This window comes from Vicugna pacos, chromosome 33 (genome assembly GCF_048564905.1).
Source record: "Vicugna pacos chromosome 33, VicPac4, whole genome shotgun sequence".
Classification (NCBI taxonomy): Eukaryota; Metazoa; Chordata; class Mammalia; order Artiodactyla; family Camelidae; genus Vicugna; species Vicugna pacos.
Genome location: NC_133019.1, coordinates 17,742,745 through 17,762,490, shown reverse-complemented (window position 1 = coordinate 17,762,490; position 19,746 = coordinate 17,742,745). Strand labels below are relative to the sequence as shown.

Sequence of the window (19,746 nt, the reverse complement as noted above, 5' to 3'; positions counted from 1 at the left end):
ATTGTGCCATACACCAGAAATTGACACAATGTAAACTGACTATACTTCATTAAAGAAAAGAAAAATTAATGAGCTAAATATCAAAATCAGGAAGTTAGAAAAAGAACAAATAAGTAAATCTAAAGAACTTAGAATGAAGAAAATTACAAAGATGAATGAATAAATAAATTAGAAAACAAAGATACAACAAAAGATCAATGTCCAAAGCTGTTATTTGAAAAGATGAATAAAGTAAAGTTTTGAAAAGATTATTCAGAGAAAAAAGGGAGAAGACTCAGAAAATAGATATGAAATATAAAAAACAATATAGCTATAGATATATCAGAAATTTTTTAAAAAGATAAGTAAATACTAGGAAGATTTTTATGCCAATAAGTATTGCAAATTAGGTAACATACACAATTTGCTAGGAAATTATAACTTTCTAAACGAGCTTTTGGTTTTAGGGGGTGGTAATTGGATTTATCTATTTATTTATTTTAACGGAGGTACTGGGGATGGAACCCAGGACCTCCTGCATGCTAAGCATGCACTCTACCACTGAGCATACCCTCCCCCCAAACCAGCTTTTGAATAGAGAACATGAATAAACTTGCAAGTGTGACAGATAAGTAAAGGGAGGTAATCAAGCATTTATCCCACTTTTCCTATACAGCTCTATTTCAGGATATCTGAAGAGGAAATGAGGGCCAGTCTGTCTTTATAGAAGTAGCCTAGGTAATCAAAGAAGAATGATTGGTAGAATTGGAACACCAGCATTTTGCATCCCCAACTGAACTGTCCTCAGGGTCACAAAAAAGACAACCAACAATTAACATTCAAGGGATGTGTTTACAAGTTTAGAAGTATCTAAAAAGTAAATTTAGCAAAGAAATGGGACCCGAAACAAGAGCAAGCCAGTTGCTGTTCTTATTTGCACATACTGATTTAATTGTAAGCAATGACAGAGGAATTTATAGTGTATAAGGTTCACAAAAGTTGTGTGTGTCAGAGAATGGTTCTTGCAAAGACTGACCTGAGTCCTGGAGGCTGGCTACAAGTTAGCCAGGTGCAGGCAGAGGAGTACACAACATAATGCAGGGGAGAAAGGTAAGAGGCAGGACCAATGGGAGGTGGAAAAGGGCTTGATCAGCATTGAGGGTCCAGCTGAGCACGTTGTTTTATTCTACTAATGGTGATAGAGTATACTTTCAATGGTGATGGAACATTCAAGAATTTCACTGAAAAAGTGAAAATAAAGGAAACCTCATTTAAAATGGAGTTGGGGAGCCCTGAATGGGGAGCTCTCACACATCACCACTCATTGCCCTTTGCAGATCCCAGCAGGAAGAAGCATACGTTGAGCTCCCTAACAGGAAGCAGCTTAGTTTACACACCCCAGTAAGAAGAAAGATTTTCTCCTCTCCCAGAAACAGCCCAGCCAAAGAGAAACCCACTACACTCAGCCAATGAGAAGCAGCCACTACAATGAACTCTCATTCTCCTCTAATGAACTTTTGCTCTAAACAACCCCTCTTAACTTCCTCCTCTTCTCTGTAAAAGCAAGCCCCTTTTCTTTGTTCTCTGACCTTGCCTGTGTTTGCCATAGCTTTCTTGAATTGCAATTTCTGAATAATTTCTGAATAAACTCATTTTGCTGGTTATTTTATCTCTAAAGTTGACAAAAGTAATATGATCCGATCAATATTTTAATAAGATTAGCCCACTGGCAGTATGGAGGATACCTTAGAGCAAGATAAGCTTGCAGGCAGGAAAACCAATAAGGACAAATAGAGCAATTTATTTAAATATCAGTTATACCTTTAAATTTAGGAAATTCACCAATATCATCAGCCTTATTAATGAATCACCTGGGGGTGGAGTGAGTAATTTCTTGGAGTGAAATATGCTTAGATTTAATTTCATACTCCTTTTTAAAAATTTAGAGAATGATAATTTCTGACCTTATTCCTAAATTATACAGGTTGTATAGAGTCTTAGCACCTACTACCAAATATAGAGTTGAAAACCATATGTAATATAAATATATATTTACAATATATATTATTTTGTTCACTGCTCTCTCTCCAGCACTAGCATAGTGATTTGCACACTGCTAACATCAATAAATGTTTATTCATTAAAGGCATATTTACTCTACAGAGTTGCTGTGCTAGTGAAATGAGATAAAAATCGTGAACATTGCCAGAACAAATAATCCTAAAATTTATATGGGACCACAAAAGACCCAGAATTGCCAAAACAATCCTGAGGAAAAACGACAAAGGTAGAGGCATAACCGTTCCAGACTTCAGAGAATACTACAAAGTTACAGTAATTAAAACAGAGTGGTATTGGCATAAAAACAGACATAGATCAATGGAGCAGAAGAGAGAGTCCAGAAATAAACCTACACATCTACTTCATTTAATCTATGACAAAGGAGGCAAGAATATACAATGCAGAGAAGACAGTCTTTTCAACAAGTGGTGGCTGGGAAAACAGGACACCTACATGTAAATCAGTGAAGTTAGAACACTTCCTCACAACATACAAAAAATAAACATGAAATGGCTTAAAGACTTAAATATAAAACATGGCACCATAAAATCCCTAGAACAGAATATAAGCAAAACATTTTCTGATATAAATCATAGCAGTATATTCTTAGATCAGTCTCCCCAGGCAAAGGAAATCAAGGAAAAATAAACAAATAGAAGCTAATCAAACTTAAAAGCTTTTGCTCAGCAAAGGAAACAATCAAAATGAAAAGATAACCTACTGAATGGGAGAAAATATTTCCAAATGATGCAACTGACAAAATATACAAACAGCCCATACAATTCAATATCAAAAAAAAAAAGAAAAAAAAAAACAAAACCCAGTTAAAGAACGAGCAGAATACTTAAATAGACATTTCTCCAAAGAAGACATACGGAGGGCCAAAAAGCACATAAAAAGATGTTCAACATTGCTAATTATCAGAGAAATGCAAATCAAAACCACAGTGAGATAACAGCTCACTCCTAACAGAATAGCTATCATCAAAAAGCCTACAAATAATAAATGCTGGAGAGGGTGTGGAGAAAAGGGGACCCTCCTACACTGTTGGTGGGAGTGTAAATTGGAGCAGCCACTATGGAAAACAGTATGGAGGTTCCTTAAAAAACTAAAAATAGAGTTACCATGTGATTCTACAATCCCACTCCTAGGCACATATCTGGAACACTCTTATTCAAAAATATACATGGGCCCCAATGTTCATAGCAGCATTATTTACAATAGTCAAGACATGGAAGCCACCCAAGTGCCCATTAACAGACAACTGGTTTAAGAAGATGTGGTATATATATATATCTAGGAATATTACTCAATCATGAAAAAGAAGAAAATAATGCCATTTGCAGCAAGATGGATGGACCTAGAGATGATCATATTTAGTGATGTAGATCAGACAGAGAAAGATAAATACTGTGTATCACTTATATATAGAATCTAAAAAGTAATACCAATGAATCTATATGCAAAACAGAAACAGACTCACAGACATAGAAAACAAACTTACGGTTATCAAAGGGGAAAGGGGGAGGGAGCTTAATTAAGAGTATGGGATTGACAGATCCAAACTGCCATACATAAAATAGATAAGCAACAAGGATTTACTGTATAGCACAGGGAACTGTATCAAATATCTTATAATTACCCATAATAGAAAATAGTCTGCAAAATATATATAACTGAATCATTTTGCTGTACACCTGAAACTAACACAATATTGTAAACCAACTAACTATACTTTAATTTTAAAAAATTGTGAAAGCTCCTAATACAGTTTTTAACAAAGATACTACGAAATGGCTGCTTTGTGCCAGGCACCATGCCAGGTGCTGCGAATATGCAGATGAATAAGACAGCATTCCCACTCTTGAGAGCATCAGGAGTGGGAGCTACACAAGTACTTGTAATAGAGCATGTGGTACCTTGAAGCTCCGTAGGTGCTCAATAAACATTGAATCTGAATTTTTACAACACTTTACAGTTTACAAAGTACTTTCATGAACATTATCCTATTCGAAATGATGGGTACTGAATGTTTTACAAGAGTAAACAAAGGTCTTAGGCATTCCACAGAGGGATGAGTAGGCATGACGTCATGGGAAAGATAGAATTTGAGATGGATTTCAGAATACAGGTGGATTTTGACAAAAGTGTAAGATGGAAGAGTGGGAGTTTTATAAGACAGAAGAATACTTAAGCAAAAGCTTGTCACAGTTACTTCATATTGCTTTTTTACCCGTGTTCATAAATTATACGTTTATAAATTCCTTCTGGAATACTGCTGAATACTGATATCTGTAAGTTTTGGAATCTACCCTAACCGGCCTTTGAAAATCTGGAGAACATTTTTGCCCCATCTTTAATCTTCATGAATTCTGATGATGACTAATGGAAATTACATGAGAGCATTCATTTATTCGCACTTACTGAAACCCTGATATGCTCAAGGCCCTGTCCCTGGCAGTGTGGGGGCTACTAAGGTGAACTGTGTATACAACCACCCTACAAGTCGGAAAGCTGTAAGTGCCAGAACAGAGCTGAAGCTAGATTTACACTAGGAGGGCCAAGAGGAGAGCAATCATCTGCAGGTCCACCCCCCCCCATCTCTTCCTACAAGTTATTCATCTGACTTTGGAGATTTGATTTTTTTTTCTTTTAAATTAACTGTTCTTTTACAACCTCCTCTTTCAGATTACTTGCAGGGTTTGTTGTGACCTTTCCAACTTGAACATTTTTCTCTTTATGGGAAGATTGAGGCAATTTCAGAGCCAAATGACTGCCGTCTGTCTACCCTTAGGTTCAATACCTACCATGCACTGCCCTGAGGGAGTTGACTCAGGTCTCTATTTTCTTGTTCTGAATATTCTTTAAAGTAGCTTTTATCATGTTAGCATATCGCAATCAGCCACTTAACTTTAGCCTTTAAAGAGTAACCTTAGGCAGGAAGGCCCAGGAAGAGTTACGGTTCTTTGTGACGCACTGTACTTTGTCTAACCCTCAGGATGGCCCTGAAGGATGGAACATTTTATCCCTGTAAAAGTGTTACGGAAATTCTGAGCCTCTACGAGAGTAATTTATCCAAGGTCTCAGAGCTCAAAAGTGGTAGACCTTGGATTTGAGCATCGCTGTTTACGACCTCAAAGCCCACGCTTTTCCCACCACAACATATCAACCACGATAAAGTGTACTTTTAAGTTCATCTTTCTGGTTTTGTAAAAGTCTTTAAGAAAAATCTTGGTTCATCAAAGTTCAGGCCTATGGATTTCAGGTACTCACTCAACGAGCATTTATTTGCCATGCAAAGACTAGAATCATTCCTGCTTTTTCTAGGATCCCTTGTTTATTCATTACTGTGATCATTTATAACTTTATAGTCACAGTTATTCTTCTGTATATTGGCATTCTGAAATTTCTTAAGTTTCCTACTGTCCTTGTTTGACAATGGCTAGAATTCCCTTTCATCCAAGATGACAATCACCTACGTGGTTTTTTTTTTTCTTTTTCCTAATGGGCAGGAGGAGGAGGGAAGTGCAGAACAAAAGTAAGTGGTTTTACTGTGTCTTCCCGTCAGACGTTCAGCTCTCTTTTATATATATATATATATATATATTTATTTATTTATTTATTTTCAGCTATCTTAAGATTTATTGTTCCTGCATGGCAATTCCAAACGTAAACAAAGCAGCAAAGTTAACACAAGACCTGGTCAGTGGGTAAAAAGAAGCGCAGAGCCCCGCCCCTAGAAAGCCCCGCCCCCAAGGCGGGGAGCCGGCGGGGAGTGGGCGGGGCTGGGCGGGGCGGGGCGGGGCCACACGCCAGGCGCTCCGGGTTTATAGGTCACCCGGAAGGCAAGCGGGCTCTCAGCGGCGCACGGAGCAGGCTCTCGCCGGGATCTCTTCACGCGCCCCTCGCCGCGTTCCCAGGCGTCAGGTTCCCGCGCAGCGTCCGCCGGCCCGTCCTCGCCGAGCCTCCCTCTCGCGGCCGCTGCCGTGCGGCCTGCGTCGCCTCCCGTAGTTAGTTACCCGACAGGCTATGGCCGCCCGGCTCCTGCGCGCCGCCTCCGCCGCCCTCGGCGACGCGGCCGGCCGGTGGCCGCACCTCGCCGGGCCCCGCGCGGCAGCCGGCGGTCTCCGGGGGAGCCGGGGGCCGGGCTGGGGCGCCGAGCCGGGCCTGGGCGGCTGCGCGGCGGCGACGCGGACGCTGAGCGTGTCGGCGCGCTCGCGGAGCAGGTGAGGCGGGGGCGGGTGGGCCCCTCGGTGGGGTGGCCGGGGTTCCTCAGCCCGCGCTCTCGTGCCGGCGGCTCTGGCTCGGCACTGCCCGCCTCACGCCCCGACTTCGCCGTGGACCCCGCTGGGCGCTTGGAGCGGTCGCCGTCTCCCTCCGTCACGCGACGAAGTTGCGTTTCACACCCACCGACGCCTGTCGGGGAACGGGCACCGGGACCCCCCGCTCTCCCGTCCCAGCGCGTCCTGTGCCCTCGGGAAAGCCGGGCGCTCCGCTGCCGCTGCTTCTCCCCGTGGTTTGGCGCGGGTCTAACCTTTGCTCTGCCCGAAACCCGGGGTGACCTTCGTAAGATGCGCCCGGTTCATGTCCCTGCTGGCAGTTTCATATCGGGCCATCCTCCTGCTCTGTTAGGACGTTCTGTCCCCAGGTCTTTGTCCACTTAGGTTTACTGATTTATTTTTTAAACAGAGGTAGTGGGAGTGGAACCCAGGACCTTGTGCATGCTAAGCATGCACTTACCACTGGGCTATACTTTCTCTCCCCGCACTTTGTCCATTTAGAATCCACCCGCTCTGTCCCCCGAACTTCCCAGCGTGCTCTCTTCTGGTTGGCGTCGGACTGGCAAGGCAAGCTTTTGAGCTGGGCTTTGCCACTTGTTGTCCAATTTGCCATGTTTGTAAGTGAAGGATAGCAATCGTGTCAGTCTCACAGCGCTATTTGAAAAACAAATAAGAAAAAACAGGTACTGCAGGTAGTCTTGTGACTGGCTGATAGCGAGGGCTCAGTAGATGCCACCTGTTAGCATCAGCAGCTTCCTAGGCCCGCGGTGTGGAGTGTTTTGCAATAAATGTTAAGAGAGGTGTGAAAAAATTTCCCCGAAATCTGTTGCAGTTTTATATTCTTGAGCATGTTTGTTTTTCAAAGACATAATCCCGTTAGATATAATAGAGATACAGTTGACTCATAATTTCAGAGCACGGCAGCGCGGTGGAGCCTTACAGGTCTCTGACCTCTTGCTGTCGTGTAGCAGGAACTGCAGGGAGAAAGTGTTGGATTTATTATTATTTGATTTCTTCTTTTTGGGGGAGAGGGAGATGGGGAGGTAATTATGTTTATTTATTTAATTTTAGAGGCGATACTGGGGATTGAACTCGGGACCTGAGCATGCATTCCACCACTTGAGCAATACTCTCTCCTCTTACCTAGTTTCTTCTTGATGAGGTTTCTGAGAATAGGAATGCTCATCTTCTCCCCCTTAATCCCATAAATGGAGTAGGTGCTCAATAAATTTTTGTTGCGTGAACTGTGAGGGAGATAGTGGGGAAAGCAAGCCGGGTTTATTTCACTCCCGTTTTCTGTACGCTTTTCCTGTCTTTGACCTCCCTCTACTTGAATGCCTTGTTTTCTGCACTGGATGCTTTCTTGAAAAATTGGATATAAATTGGGATAGATATTGAGAATCTTCGTGCAACTGCTATTTAAAGGAACATGAAAGCTCTTGTAAATGGGAATTATCTCCCCCAAATTTAGTGTTTGATATAATATAGCAAGTTGTCTTAAAGGGCAGCACATCTGTTCCCTCATAAACCTGCTCTCCTTGTCATGGGTACAGTTTCTGTTGATGGCCTGTGCTTCCTGTCACAGACTTTGGAGCTACAACGAGATTTTCCAGCTCTTATTATTCTGAGACTTAATGCTGTCCAGTATGGTCACCACTGACCACAGGTAGCTGTTTAAATTTAAGATAATTAAAGTTAAGTAAAATTAAAGCATCAGTTTCCCAGTTCCATGGGCCACATTTCAAGTATAGGATCCCCTTATGTGGCTAGTGGCTGCTGTCTGGGACATCACAGCCACAGAACATCTTTATTGTGTAAAGTTGAATAAAGTCAGACAGAGCCGTCTGGAAGCTGTAGTTCTGACTTTGAAGTTTGTTTAAATAAGCTTTCAATAATTGAGAGTCGGAAAACTCCTTTGACTCCAAAATACCCTGACAGTGCTTTATATTTGGTAGTGATTTAGGTGGCAAAGGACTTTCACATACATTATTTCTTGACTCTGAAGACAATCCTAGTGGGGTAGATAAATGAGAAGAGGAATTTTATATTAAGTAGCAGACAACTCTAGAACTAGAAGTCACGTGGTTTTTGTCTTCTAAACAATGTAATAGTTGATAATTCTTTAGCCTGTAGGGTCATGTGTGAGAGTTAAGGTGTCTGTGGAAGTGGGGAGCCAAGACAGGGCCCTTTTCTTGGGTGGGCCCACACAGTGAGAGGGTGGGCACCAGCAGCTATCACTCCTCTCGCCATTAGAAGTCTGTTAAGAGCTTTACCAGGGCAGCCCCTGACAGCTTTGTCGAAAGAGCTGCTGGGGCTGAGCAGAATACAAGTCAGTGCATAATGGGTAACAAGTGAAGAAAATAGTTGTGGTGCTGGCTGATTGATTGATGGTAATAGAGGATTTGGAAGGATCATATTTATTTCCCAGTGCATGAAATCCTGTCCTTCTTGGGAGCAGCTGAAAGCTTTTTGTCAGTTCTTAGAACTGGGGAGGAAAAAGCTACAAAACTCAACAACACCAATTAAAAATTTTTTTCTCTTCTTTTTAAAAAACCTTTTTTCTTTTACCAACACCAGTTGTTAATAGTGAATGGATTGAGTTACCTGGGTAAAGTACATACATATAATGCTTTAGGGAACAAAAGGTTTCTGCAAACTTTCTCTCCTTTAATTCTCTCAGCAGCTTGGTCAGGTCACTGTTTTCCCCATTGTACCCATATGTGTACCTGTGGTCATTTAACATTTGCATGTGTCAGAACCAGGGCTAGAATCTAAATCTTCTCTTTTTTTAAAAAGTGTTTTTGGTAGGGGGGAGGTGATTAGATTTTTTAATGGAAGTACTGGGGATTGAACCCAGGACCTAATGCATGCTAGCATGTGCTCCACCACTGAGCTATACCCCCCCACATCTTCTGACTCTTAAGTCGTATATTCCGTACTTTCTCAGCTGCAAAATTACTTTTTCTCTCATTTCCATTTCCTCTTCTGTAAACCTGTTATCGCTCTTAGTCTGCAGTTTTTTTCTGGGGCTGTGCACCTGTAATGTGTAGCAGCCGCTCAGGCTCCTTAGTAACAAAAGGACTGGGGCTTTAAATAAGTTATTTGTTGAGCCCTACTCTGTGTTAGGAGTTTTGTGTAGGTTGTCAGAACTATAGATATATGTTACCCTGATTTAACAGAAGAGGAGTCTAATGTAAGAGTTGGAATTCCTTTGTCAGAGCCTAGCTGTCGAGTGTTCCAGAAGAGTAACAGCCCCCACACCTCTGGCCTTCAGTGGTGTGTCTAGCCACGGGGTTCCTTCCTCCTGTTGTACTTGTAGCATTAGCTACCAGACGTTTTTTGATGTCAAATCTCTAGATTTCTGCGGCGCTCAGACCTGTATTTCCATCTGGCCTCTGGACATTTGCACCTGCTTTTTATCATTAAATTAAACAGGTCTAAACTTGAACTCATTTCCAGTCTTCCCCAAAGCTCCTTCTCCTTCACTAACCCTGGGTTAAACTGTACTCTCTAATTGCCCAAGCTGGAAATTTCTACGTTATTTCTTCCACCTTGTAGAGCTGGTCACCAAAACTTTTAAATTCTGCCTCCTGCGTGTTTCTTGAATCGGTGTCTCCTACATCCTTGCTCAGTTTATGCCCTTTTAACAACTTCCAACATGGTCTCCCCGTCTCCAGAGTATCTTCATTTCTAGCCATTCTTCCCTGCAAAAATGTTAGTTGCCTTTTTGAAAATCATGAGTAATGTTTGGGAATACTTGCTTTAAAAGCATTTTTTTGCTGTGAAAAATAGTTGGAGAGCACAGGCCGTTTTGAGGGACATTCTCTCTGCCCCCCATCTTTCTCACACACACACACTTCTGATCAAAATTTTTAGTTAATAGAATCCCTTTTTTCAGCACTGAATTATCAGGGAGGACATTATCTAATGGGGCTTCAGCTGCCATGTTTGTGAAATGAGATGATTGGACTTGATAATTTGCAAGATATTTATGGCTCTGAAATTATGTAATTTCAGGTTTTACTTACATGAAGCATAGTTTTCTTTGATTACCTTCTATTGGCAGTAGTGACAATTGCAAATAATTCTTTTAGGCTGAAGTATATCTTTTCAATTGTGAGGTAAACATGAAAATGATCAATAGTGGAGGATAAGGAATCTAGTTGATAATATGATTTCTTTTCCCAGAGTTTGGACTGATGTTTGTGAGAAGGGTGGGAAATTTAAGCTAGTCAGCTGACTGATAACTAGTAACTAACTGATAGGTTCCCTGTAATGAAACACGTAAGGAGGCATTATATTTATCTTCCCACAGATTCAAACAACAACAAAAAAACCCTTTTGTAGTCCTTTTGTTTTTGAGTACACAGCATGGACCAAGATAAGATGTTCAAATACTCAGAAAACAATCAGACTGCTGCCTCTCAGTGACCATACTCATCAGACGCTTGCATAACAGGTGCCTTATCAGTGTAGCAGAATGATTTCTTTTTAAAGCTCTCCGCAACCGGGGTCTAGTCTTTTAGGGACACATTCATAGAGATGCACCACAGGTGACCTTGATAGGGACGAGTGATAATGATTGCTAAACATGTTCACATAACCGGGACCTGATGGTGACCACTGGGGCAGCACATACCACAGGTGGCCTTGATGGGACGTACTTAACGTTTCCTCTGAGGTGCCAGAGCTCCCCTCCTGATAGGTGCGCAGATAGATAGGCCTCTGATTTGTGGTGTCTCCTTCTCCAGTAAATTTTGGAAAGAAAGGAAAACACTATGGAAGAGGATATTTGTGTGCATAGACACACACACAGCCTAGTTCTCTGACTTTACCGGTTGTTTTTTTAATTTAATTTTATTTTTTTTATTGAGTTATAGTCAGTTTACAATGTGTCAATTTCCAGTGTAGAGCACAACTTTTCAGTTATACATGAACATACATATATTCATTGTCGCATTCTTTTTCGCTGTGAGCTACCACCAGATCTTGTATATGTTTTTCCCTGTGCTATACAGTATAATCTTGTTTATCTATTCTGCATATGCCTGTCAGTATCTACAAATTTCGAACTCCCAGTCTGTCCCTCCCCACTCCCTTCCCCCACCAGCAACCACAAGTTTGTATTCTATGTCTATGAGTCTGTTTCTATTTTGTATTTATGTTCTTTTTTTTTTTTTAGATTCTACATCTGAGAGATCTCATATGGTATTTTTCTTTTTCTTTCTGGCTTACTTCACTTGGAATGACATTCTCCAGGGATATCCATGTTGCTGCAAATGGCGTTTTTTTTTTTTTTTTAACATTTTTTATTGATTTATAATCATTTTACAATGTTGTCTTTTTTTTTATGTTGTCATTTTTTAATGGCAGTATTCCATTGTGTAAATATACCACATTGTCTTTATCCAGTCATCTGTCGATGGACATTTAGGCTGTTTCCATGTCTTGGCTATCGTAAATAGTGCTGCTGTGAACATTGGGGTGCAGGTGTCTTTTTGAAGTAGGGTTCCTTCTGGATATATGCCCAGGAGCGGGATTACTGGTGACTCAACCGGTTCTTAAAACAATTAAAGTATGTTTTGAAATTACTGAAAATAATAAAGGACTGCTTCCTTTTCCAGCTCAGAAGATAAAGTAACAGTCCACTTTATAAACCGCGACGGTGAAACATTAACAACCAAAGGAAAAGTTGGTGACTCTCTGCTGGATGTTGTGGTTGAAAATAACCTGGATATTGATGGTTTTGGTGAGTTGGGAACATTCCTTAAAACTTATAAGTGGAACTATCAAATAAATACGTTTCAACTTTTTGTTTAGAAGAATTTTAACCTATAGCTTGCTAAGTAAAATACTAAAATTAGGAAGTGTTATGTTACAGTCTCACTTATAGAGAGTAAGAGTGATGCTGTGTTTCTGTCCTTTGAGCATTTAATTAGCTGTGTGCCCAGAATTCTCTTGCCTCATCACTTTATTGATCATGTTTGTGTTGCAAAGCTGGGAGTAGCAGGTGGAGTTGAAAGATAACAGGTTAGTGATGATAAATGTCTTACCACAGTGGAGTAGTTAAATAGTTTTAACTTAAGCCTTTTTTTAAAAAAAATTTTATTTTGAAATAATCTTAGACTTACAGAAAAGTTACTAAAATACTATAGAGAGTTCCTGAAAATCTTCACTCAGTTTCTCCTACTTGTAACAGTTTTTATAACTATAGTACAATAATTAAAACCCAGAAATTAACATTGATTCAACAACTTAAAAACTACAGATTTATAGAATTTTTCTAGCTTTCCTGCTACTGTCTGGTTTGGGATTTGATCCAGGATCCCGCATTGCACATAGTTACCGTATCTTCTTGGTCTCCTTCAGTCTGTGACATTTCCTCAGTCTAGTTTTTCATGGCCTCGATACTTTTGAAAAATGCTGATAAGTTATTCTGTAAAATGTTCCTCAGTTTGAGTTTGACTGGTTGGTGGTTTTTTTTTTTCAGTTTTTGATTATGCGTTTTTTTGTTTTAAGGGATTTTATTTTGCTTACTACTTTTATTTAATTTTTATTAAGTTACAGTTGACATACTGTATTAGTTTCAGGTGTACAACATAATGGTTTGATATTTCTGTATATTGCAAAGTGATCACCGTGGTAATCACCACGGTTAGCACCATGGTTAGCAGCCATCACCATAAGTAGTCTTAATTGTCATCTCACCTTCGTAGGCAGGGTAGTTAATCTACCTCTTACTAGAGAAGGAAGTGTTTTGTTTAGGAAGTTTTCTCTTCTAGGCTTCTCACCATATTCCTTAATCACTCACACAAAGTCCATCTTAGAGCCCAGAGGTACTTTGTATATCAGTTGCCAGTTTTGCTCAGGCACTCTCTCTGTCTAGAATTGTGGTTCTCAAAGATGGTTCCATCAGTGTCACTTGGGAAATGCACACTCTCAGGCCCCGTTCCAGACCTACTGAATCCGGAAGTTTTGGGTAGGGCCCAGAAATGTGTGTTTTAACAAGCCCTCCATGCTATTTCGATGCCTGTTGGAGTCTGAGAACCAGTGGTCTGCAGTGAGGTCCACAGAGCGTAGCTGACTGTGCTTCTTCCAAGGCGTGGTTCACGGTGCACTTTGAAGGACTGTTTGAGGTCAGAACTATGTCTCCTCCTCCATTTTCCTATGATATAATAAATATTCTTCTCTATGTTAATGCTTATCTCAGTTTTCCTTTTTAAAGAGAAAATCCCTCTCCTCTGTTAGATTGTGAGCTTTTGGAAGGCTCTTATCACTCAGGTAACCTCACAGAGCAGACTTTGTCCAGAGCTGGCGCTCAGTAATATTTGCTGAATTTATGAATCTAATGTCAGTTTCAGGGATAACTAACACAGCTGCCATTTGAGTGCAGGCTTCATCCCAGCATATGTTACCTGTTACTGTAACAACTCTAAGAGGTAGATTTTTTTTCTTTTAACTTCTATTTTATAGATGAAGAAACTAAGGTCGGAGAAGTTAAGGTTCCCTTGGTCATACATATAGCAAATGAGAAGGCTAACATTAAAACCTAAGTCTAACTCCTCAGCCTCTGCTTTTTCCTATATGTTATATTCTCTAAGAAGCGTCTTTCCTTTGTGGATGCTTGTTATAGAAATTAGGTGATGAAATAGTCAATACAGTTTTAGTTTAAGAGTTTTTTTAGTCTAACATAGTGCTTACCTGAGTGATAACCCAGAGAGTTTCAGAATCTCTGAAGAATTTTAAAATGAAGATACTTTTAAAAATTCAGACATCTGTGTTACGTCCTTGATGGTTCAGGGAGAGAGGGAAGTTGTGCAGGTATCCTTTTAAGAAGCTCCATGTGATTCAGATCCATGCTGTGTTAAGAATGACTAGGGAAAAGAACCCATTGATAATTTATATATAATGTATATTCTGTAAAATTTATGTGTAATTGATCTCCCTCATGAGTTCATATTCATAAAGCAACACTTTTAACTAAGCTTCGTTTCTCTGAGTTACTCTCTCACAGATGAAAAGTAATACATTGCACAGTAGTTGAGAATAGACTCTGGAATCAGACAAATTGTGGTTCCTAACCCAGCATTGTCACTTACTAGCCATGAGGCCTGGAGCCAGTGACTTTGCCTCTGTATGCCTCAATTTTCTCTTCTATAAAATAGGACAGTTCTAACCTCATAAGGTTGTTAAAGATTAAACGAGGTATTGGAAGTGAAGTGCTTAGCACAATGGCCGTGCTGGGAAGAACAGTAGGATTTGTGGCATTTTAACTTGGCCTCCTCTCCTCCTCCTCCCCCCAGTTTAGCAGCAGCCTTGAAAACCAGCAGTCTTGTGGCCACTGGAGGGACAGACTGGGTTAGAGTTCCTCGGAAAGTCGCATCTCCAGAATGTCGTCAGTTGTCTTGCAGCTTCCCAGAAAAGCTGCATTCCAGGGAGTTGTTGGTGGACCCACCTCAGAGGTTGCTCTGTCTGGAGGCTCTACCCCCAGGACTTGTGTCTGAAATAATTACCTGCAGTTGTTTAACACTGTGCTGCCTGAGGCTGTGACACTGCTTGGGGCAAAGAAGAGCCTGGGCAAAGATCTGGGGAACTAGGTGTTCCTAGTGTGCTTTGAAATACTTCGGGACCTTGAAGGCCATGTACACGTGTAGGACTGTGCTTGTACCCTGAAAAGACCTGACAGGGCCGGGTCTCTCATCTCTGTCTGACTTTGAGGTCTCACGCAGGTGAAGCCCAAGACTGCTTGAGCATGAAGGTGTACCTAATCACACACTGAGCTCCTCTGCAAGCAGTAGAAGACTTACTGTTTCAGAGTACTAAAGGAAACCTCTGTCCTTACATCTCACTGACCACTAAGCTCACTGAGCAGAGACATTGGTGGCCACACACTGCAGGGAATACAGACTTAAGAGAATTAGTCTGGGAAAGTCACTAGAGAAATAACAGCAACCAAAAGCCAGTAACAACAAACCCAGGGGAGAGGGTGGTGATCCTGATTTCCAGAGTTGCCATACTGTATTATTCAAAATGTCCACTTTGCAATAAAAAAATTCAAGACACCCAGAGAAACAGGAAAGTATGGCCCATACTCAGGAAAAATAAAAGCAGTCCATAGAAACTGTCCCCAGGGAGGCCCAGGTGTTAGACTTACTGGACAAAGATGTTAAGTCAGCTATTGCAAAAGTCGTGAGAACTGGAGGAGAGTGTGGAGATGTTCTTTGGCCTCTGTGCATCAGTGCGGTGGACTCTGTCACAACTCTGAGTGACGACACATGAAAAAAATACTGAACGTTGTTCCTGCCCTTGTGAAGGCTGATCTTGGTGTTCTGGGAAGGCCAGCATGGAGGCTGTGATCTGCTTGACCTGGTTCTATAGCTTTCTGCACAGATTCAATCTCAGTTTTAGGAAAAGACATGTATAGTAGGCTCTTCACTGCAGAGATGCTGGTAACAGCAAACTTTTGAAAAGCCAGTGCCCACTGATGGAGGACTGATACAGTCGTACAATGCGGTTCTGTATGGCTGTGTTAAAAAAAAAAAAGGAAAAAAGTATCTGGAAGGCATCTTAAAAACAACCATCAGTGGTTACCTGTTGGTAGGAGGGGGGCAGGAGGGAGACCTCCGTTATAAAACTTTCCATCCTTTTTGATTTTTGAACAATGTGAAGGCGTTACCCATTTGTAAATGTATTTAAGAAAAAAATTGGAGGAGACAACCTGCATGTCTAACAAATAGGAATTGTTTATCTGTGATGCGTTTCTAAGTTGCAGTATGCATCCCTTACAAAATCATGTTCACAATGAATTTGTAATAACTTAAGTGGATACCTATAAGTGAAAAACAGTGTATTTACTTTTAGTTCTTTTCAATTTTTTAGAAAGAATTGAAAAAATATTAGATGTTTGATTTTGATTGTTTCTTCTTGATCTGATTGTGAGTTTTTCATCTTTGTGTCGCTTTTCTCTATATTTTAACTTTGTATAGTGACTTACAACCTTAATACCCTGTGACTTTGAGTAAGTTACTGACCTTCCCTATGCTTTCGTTATCCATCAGATGAAGATAATAATAGTACTTACCTCACTGAGCTTTTATAGGAATTAAATAAATTACATCTTCAGAACAGTGTCTGACACTAGGCAGTGCTGTAAGTATTTGCATTAGTCTGTTTTATTATATAAAAATAATTTGCACAGTGATACCACTTTACACCCATTAGGATGGCTATTGTCCAAAAAAATGGAAAGTCACAGATGTTGGCAAGGAGGAGGAGAAACTGGAGCCCTGGGTCATTGCTGCTGGGAATGTAAAATGGTGCAGCTGCTGTGGACACCAGTAAGGCGGTTCCTCCAGAAGTTAAATGTGGATCTGCCATGTGATCCGGCAGTTCCTCTCCTGGGTTTTTACCCAAAGAACTGAAAGCAGGGACTCACTCAGACAGATATTTGTGTTCACAGCAGCATTGTCCACAGAAGCCAGAAGGGAGACGCAACTCAAGTGTCTATCAGTAGTTGAATGGAAAAGCCCAATAGAGTGTACACACACAATGGAATTTTATTTAGCCATAAAGAGGAATGAAATTCTGACACGTGCTGCAATGTGGATGAATGCTGAAAATGTCATGAAAGTGAAATACACCAAAGGACAGACACTGTTTGATTCCAGTTACATGAGGTTCCTAGAAGAGGCAAATTCATAGAAACAGTAGAAAAGAAGCTACCAGGGACTGGAAGGAGGGAAGAATGGGGAGTTAGTGTTTAAGGGGTACACGGTGTCTGTTTGGGATGATAAATTTCCGGAAATAAATAGTGGTGATGGTTACACAACATTATGAATGTACTTAATGCCACTGAATTATACACTTAAAAATAGCTGAAGTAGTAGGTTTTATGTTATGTATATTTTACTACAATAAAAAGATTAGGATAAAACTATAAATATGAAAAGTAGCATTGTTATCTGATTAAAAATCAGCACATTTATTATAGAAAATTTTGGAAAATTTAAAAAGCATGTAACATAAAAATCATCCATTCTATTCTGCATAACCACTAATAACATTTCTGTGCTTTTTAAAGCCTATATTGTGGTTACATTTTATGCAAACATGAATTACATTAAATAAGGGCAATATAAAAATGTCAAAGTTTATTATATACAACTTTTGAAATTGTGTGAATCTATCCACATTTTTAAAATGAGTAGATTCACTTAGTTTTAAAGCTGACGGTTGTGAATTATGAATTGTGTTTGCACTAACGCCATATAGTGGAGTTGCTTTAGCTGATAAATAGATTAATATTCCCTGATCTTTGACAGGAGCAGGTGAACCATGTTGTTTGTGTGCATTGAAACTTGTGATTCCTACGCTGCTGAAAAAATTTACATCTTAATATCCCACAACAGTGTCAAATAAACTTTTAAGTGATGCGATGCAGCCCCAGGTCAGTCACTTTGGAGTGCAGGTTACAGATGACACCGCCCTCTGCAGGGAGTTACACAGCCACCCTGACCCTCGGTGCTGTTAATTCAGGAGTGGCTAGTGTTTAGGCACAAGCACTTAGAAAATACAGTTTTAAAAAAGAGGAATATTTTTAAGTTCACAGAAGTTTCTTGGGCAAAGGTGTTAAAAACCAAGACTGGTGACATGGTTGGAGGCGCAGCGCTGAGGGGTGGTCTTCAGTCCGCAGGGGCTGACGCTTGGCTGTGCCGGACTGCTGGGCACAGTCCCAGCAGCATGTGATCCACGCCTCGGCCCTGCCCCCGTTTGCATTTATTTCTATGAGAAGGTGTTTCAACTTGAGCTCTGCCCAAGCCTGAAGCTGGAGAGTGCCTTTTATTCTCCCTCCTTGCCTGTCCTCTACCTCGTTCCATCAGCAGCTTCGGTTGGTTAGCGTGTCTCCAGTGTGTCCTAGTGTCTCCGTCCTGCAGTCTCTACCTGGGGCTGCCCCGCTACTGTGTGCCTGGCCCTGCACTGCTCTGCTGCTGCTCCTGAGCCCAGCAGCTGGGTGACTTGTCATAACACAAGTCAGACAGGTCTCTTGATTAAAAACCACGAATAACTTCCCCTTTCATTTAGAATAAAATCTGCATTCCTTACCGAGCCTGAAAGGCTCTGCGTTACCTGGCCCCATCTGGCCCTCCCCTCCCCCCATCGCTCATTGTTCTTTCTCGCACTTTGGCCGCACCGGCCTTTTATCAAGAGCGGAACTCGTCCAGAGTTTCTGGCTTTGAGACTTTGTACACACTTTGCATTTTTTTCTGCCAGGGACACTTCCCTCACTCCATCCTGACAATCCTGCGCGTGATGCTTGTCATCCGTGTCGTCTCGGTGTGCGTTCCTTCCTTAGCAGTGCTTTTCCCAACCACCCAGCCCAAACTAGGATTCCTGTCATTGCCCTGAACCTGTTACTCTCCGTCACAGCATCCTGTTCGTTCCTTTCAATGCGTTCATCACAGTCTTATTAATTGTAGATTTCTTTGTTTACTTGTGCATCTTTCTCCCAAGACCTTGTGATGAAGAATGAAACCATTTTTGTTTTATTCCTCATTGTGTATGAAGTAAAGGAATGAATGGATAAATGAATAAAAAGGGACAGTTTTAAATTTTGGAAGCAACATGTATAAACATTCCTATTTCCAGCTTTTAGAATTAATATGGATCATTTGGATGATCTTTAGGGTGTATTATAGTATTCTGTCGCTAGGGGGCAGTTACACCTCTCTAATCCAGTTTACCTAACATCTCAGGCTTACTTTGTTTTTCTCCCTAAATACTACCTATTCTCTTCATGTGGTTGTTCTGAGGGCAGTTACTCATATTGGGTGATCCTGATAATGGTCGTAAAATCTATTTATTCCTGTCAATGTATATTGACTACCTATTAATATAATGTATATCTCACTCTGCTGGATCAAGCTTTACTCTAGAAAATTAGGTTTTATATTTGTATGTAGTTTCTTATTTTTAATATATAATGTTCCCACACAGCTGTGGTCTGGAGTTTTGTTTGGGAAAGGGGTTAGGCAGTCTGCCTTGTAAGCATCATTATAGATCTACAGATTATCTTAGTATAAGTTACACACATGTGCATGCGTGCACACTCATGGAACAGTTTCTTCCTGATGGAAAACTCTCAAATTATGTGGCAGGAAAGGAGCAATAGTCTGCAGAAGGCTTACTTTCTCTGGAAATTAATTAATTAATACTTCCTAAGCATTTGTGCAAAAGCTTAGTATTAGTCTTGCTTATGAAAAAATACCTCAGTTCAGAAGAGTTTTTTTCATCAACCTTGAAATAAGCCAGTAACCTTGCCTTCCTTATTCTTAATGTAATTTTAAAGTACACAAATTTGAAATCTTGCAGATTAACAGGATCAAGGTTCTTAATCTAGCAAAATCAGAAGTACAGTAAAACCAAAACT

At 40.7% G+C, this 19,746-nt stretch overlaps 1 protein-coding gene across 1 annotated transcript in view; it reads left to right on the top strand.

The window, feature by feature from the left end:
• Nucleotides 1-5,852: 5,852 nt before the first annotated feature.
• FDX1 (ferredoxin 1) overlaps nucleotides 5,853-19,746 on the top strand; it is an 82,766-nt gene continuing 68,872 nt past the window's right edge. Inside the window, exons 1-2 of the mRNA XM_072954033.1 lie at nucleotides 5,853-6,266; nucleotides 11,945-12,069. Of these exons, the coding sequence (XP_072810134.1) occupies nucleotides 6,070-6,266; nucleotides 11,945-12,069 (322 nt within the window). The 5' untranslated portion in view covers nucleotides 5,853-6,069. The remainder of the gene's footprint in view (nucleotides 6,267-11,944; nucleotides 12,070-19,746) is intronic.